Source organism: Cryptomeria japonica, chromosome 8, assembly GCF_030272615.1.
Source record: "Cryptomeria japonica chromosome 8, Sugi_1.0, whole genome shotgun sequence".
Classification (NCBI taxonomy): Eukaryota; Viridiplantae; Streptophyta; class Pinopsida; order Cupressales; family Cupressaceae; genus Cryptomeria; species Cryptomeria japonica.
The window spans coordinates 717,801,096-717,805,139 of NC_081412.1; the positions used below are offsets into that span (position 1 = coordinate 717,801,096).

At 35.4% G+C, this 4,044-nt stretch overlaps 1 protein-coding gene across 1 annotated transcript; it reads left to right on the top strand.

The window, feature by feature from the left end:
• The first annotated feature begins 392 nt into the window (after positions 1–392).
• Positions 393–2,810, top strand: LOC131074229 (leucine-rich repeat receptor protein kinase EMS1). Its single transcript, XM_058010807.2, has one exon. The coding sequence runs from the start codon at positions 393–395 to the stop codon at positions 2,808–2,810; it is 2,418 nt and encodes an 805-aa protein (XP_057866790.2).
• The last annotated feature ends 1,234 nt before the right edge of the window (positions 2,811–4,044 follow it).

Sequence of the window (4,044 nt, forward strand, 5' to 3'; positions counted from 1 at the left end):
TTTAACAAAGTCTGTCCGTGACTAAATGGATCATTGTACGCATGTCTCACGGCTAACTTGGTTTATACGACAACTCTGGCAAACCCATCAATTCTAAGTGAATACATCAACTTCTTTTCAGATGTTCCTGATGTCTGTACAATCTTTTTATGGTGTCAAGTTGTTTTCTACTTTTATAACGCAAGTGTCACGGCTGCCGTGGTTTACTTGGCAAGTCTAGTCAATACAAAGTCGTCTGAGTGCAATTGCATCGAAATTGTCGGTCGCATTTCTTTCAAATTGTTGACGTCTCCTCTACTTTTAACAAGTGCCTCACATTGTTCAACTTAACTATAATAACTTGCCCTCTCATTCCTCTGCTAAGTGCCAAATGCCAAACAACCCACACAGTAATGGCCAAATTATTTTTGTTTGCTGTTATTCACCTGTTTCTTCTTCGCTTCTGCTGCGGATGTATTGATAGGGAAGAGGAAGCTCTTCTTCAATTCAAAGCCGGCCTAAATTTCTCTGCTGGTGTACTGAGTTCGTGGAAGAAGGGAGGAGATTGCTGCGTCTGGCATGGCATAACCTGTGGTGATGACACCAATCATGTAGTCGGTGTTGAAATTGTTTACATACTTGAAGGGGGCTTAATATCTGAGAGCTTGTGCATCCTCACTTCTGTTGAATTCATACAACTCGTTCACAGTGGATTAACAGGTACTCTTCCTCACTGTTTAGGAAAACTTTCTTCTTTAATTCAGCTATATCTTTACAATAATCAACTCACAGGAAGCATTCCCTCTTCTCTATTTAATCTCACTTCTCTAAATATATTAGATCTTTCTTCTAATAAACTCACAGGAAGCGTTCCCTCTTCTCTATCTTATCTCTCTTCTCTAAGGAGGCTAGATCTTTCCAGGAATCACTTGACTGGTTGTATCCCTGAGTCTTTGGGCGATCTCTCTTCACTTTATTACTTAGGATTGTCTAACAACCAATTAAATGGAACTCTTCCCTCTTCATTTTCAAAGCTTTCCTCCCTAGATGGCCTCTTTGTGGAGAGGAATGCATTCAATCAGAAGATTGCTTTTTCAGAGCTACCCTCTTCACTTACATCGCTCTCTCTCACATTGAACGGCCATCAAATAATTTCAGAGGCTTTCTTTCACAACCTAAGCAAATTAGAGTATTTGAGCCTGTCCGATTGTGTACTTAGTTCCAGCCCCACCTGGTTTCCCTCATTCCAGTTGAAAAGCTTATTATTGATATCATGTAAAATGGATGGTCAAATCCCGTTGTGGATTTCGACTCAGTTCTTACTTGAAGAGTTGCAATTGGCTAACAACAGTCTGGTTGGAGAAATTCCTTCTTGGCTACAGGATATGAGTCTTAAGTACATCAATCTCACATCAAATTATCTGCAAGGTGGCCTTTTGCTAAATACTTCAGCTTGGAAAGAAATAGATGTCCTGGACGTGTCTTACAATGCCATATGTGGACAGATACCATCAATCTGGCCGTCTAATATACAAGAGTTGTTGCTCAACAACAATTTGCTGACGGGAAATATACCTCAAAGACTGCAGGGTTGCTCTTCACTGCACATATTAAATTTGGCAAATAATCATTTGAATGGAATCATCCCTCCAAGCTTAGCCAATTGTTCTGAGCTTCAAGTCTTGAACTTGGGGGATAATGATTTGAGGGGAATTTTGCCATCTGAGATTGGTAAGCTAAGTCAGCTGCAGTCATTAGTGATAAAGAATAACATTGTAAGTGGATCATTCCCTCCTTCCATATCAAACTGCACAGAATTGATTTTTTTGGATATTGGGAAAAACTTATTGAAAGGTCAGATTCCAAAGTCAATAGGAAATATTTCAACACTGCGAGTGCTAGCAATGACAAAGAATAATTTTGAAGGCACCATTCCCTCAGAAATTGCACACCTGAAACGGCTTCAAATCTTGGACCTTTCTTCAAATAGCTTATCAGGGCTTATACCATGCGGCATTTTCAGTTTACAAGCAATATTGGTGGAACCACTCCTTGAATTGACCATGATTCCAAAAGGTCTATATGACTTGCAAGTTGGCAATTACATGAATGTGAATGGTTATATGTACAAGGATATGAATGTGAATGGTTATATGTACAAGTATATGTATGTGAATGGTTATATGTACAAGTATGGATTGAATATGGTTTCTAAAGGTAGAAATGTGAACTATACATATATTTTTCCAACCATGACATCTATAGACCTCTCAGACAATCAGTTGAATGGGGATCTTCCTTCTGATTTAGGGAAGTTGAAGGGGTTGAAGCTGCTCAACCTTTCTATGAACAATCTCAATGGTACTATTCCAAATAGTATTGTATTAATGAGTTGGTTGGAAACATTAGACCTTTCCACAAATTATTTTTCTGGACAAATTCCTTCAGATTTTGGTTCTTTGAATTATTTGGAAGCTTTTAACGTTTCTAACAACCACCTTTCAGGTAGCATACCTCAAGGAGGACAAATGGAAACATTTACTAAATCATCATATTTAGGCAATCCAAATCTTTGGGGATGCCCACTTCAAAAGAAATGCTCTTGGCCAGAATTTGCTCCAGCTCCTCTGGTTTCGACATCTATTAATGAAGAAGAGCAGAGCAAGGCAAGCATATTGTATGAGATTGGAGTGGGGTTGTCATATGGAGCAGGGTTTGCAGTAGTGGTGGTATTTATTGTACTAAAAAGAAATTTAGGACATAGATATTTCAAGGGAGTTGATTTTGTATTGAAATTTTTTTTCCCACATTTTCGAAATTTGACATTATAGAAGTTAATTTCTCTATTGAGACAAGTCAATATAAATATATTATGGTTTTTATGGATGCATTCAATTTATTATTATTATATTTTTTAAATATGAATTTATGTGTTTCATAAACCTTCAAAATATTTTAAGGATTTCTAAAGAGGGTTCTTTCTTCCTTAGGTTTAAGATGAATGATGAGGTTGGGTAAGAAGCAGTTATTTAAAAGTTCTTTGTAATGTTCTAAAATAAGTGAATTTTCAATTGATTGGACTTTAGCGAGAATTTTACGTGTTTATGGTGAGTTAAGACGAATTAGTTATTCAATATTTTATTTAATATTTAATTGAGCCCTATTTTAATTTATATTTTATAGGAATTTGGGTCATCAAATATAAAATAACACCTAAATTATACGATTATTTTTGTTGGGCTTCCCATTGGGGCCATTAGAGGTCATTTATGAAAGATTCCTTATGGGGATGTTGAGTTGTGCTTGAAATAGACACCATTTGGCAACAGGTGATGATGGAGGTTTTAATGCAACTTCTATTCCCTCCAAAGGAGGCTTGAGACTTCTTGGGTGCCATTTTTGGTACATTTTTCTATATATTTTGTGTTGTATTCTTCTAATGGATCTTTTTCTAGTTGATTCTTATTTTTCATATCGTAAGAACACTTTGTTTTGTAATTACCTTCTATAGGGCAAACAGTATAGAGGATTACAAAATGTAGAGGAAAAACCATGAGTTTTGAGGTTCAAAATATAAAATACTTATGTCTAAATTGTGGTCATTCCCACTGTAGGAGTGCATTGGGGTTTCAACATATAGTGTGGTTCAACTAGAGCTATAGAAGTGAATATTTGTAGGTGTAATATTTAATGTTTGTTTTTTATATTATTTAGAGGCGTGTTTTATATCAAGTGTGAAAAGAATTTTGTTGTTTTTTGGCTAACTATAAAAATACATTTTTGTACAATCTAGTTGTAATGTTGATGTAAAAATAGGTAGTTTATTGTGAAATTTTCTTGCATTAATCTCACTTGATTTATGTAGAAAGATAAAAAATGGATTCTAGATTTCTATTTTTTGTTTTTATTGGTGTTTTATATGTGCTTTTATAGTAAATTAAATTCCAATATATCATCCATTGGCTGTAGATTTTGCAAGAGTATAAATTGGTTCATATTAACAGTGTTTGGGGATTGTATTTGCTAGTTGTTGGTGTGATTTCTTAGCTATTTTCTTTGCTACTG

Coding starts and splice junctions, on each gene's coding strand:
- LOC131074229 (XM_058010807.2), top strand. CDS start 393: ATGGCCAAATTATTTTTGTTTGCTGTTATTCACCTGTTTCTTCTTCGC.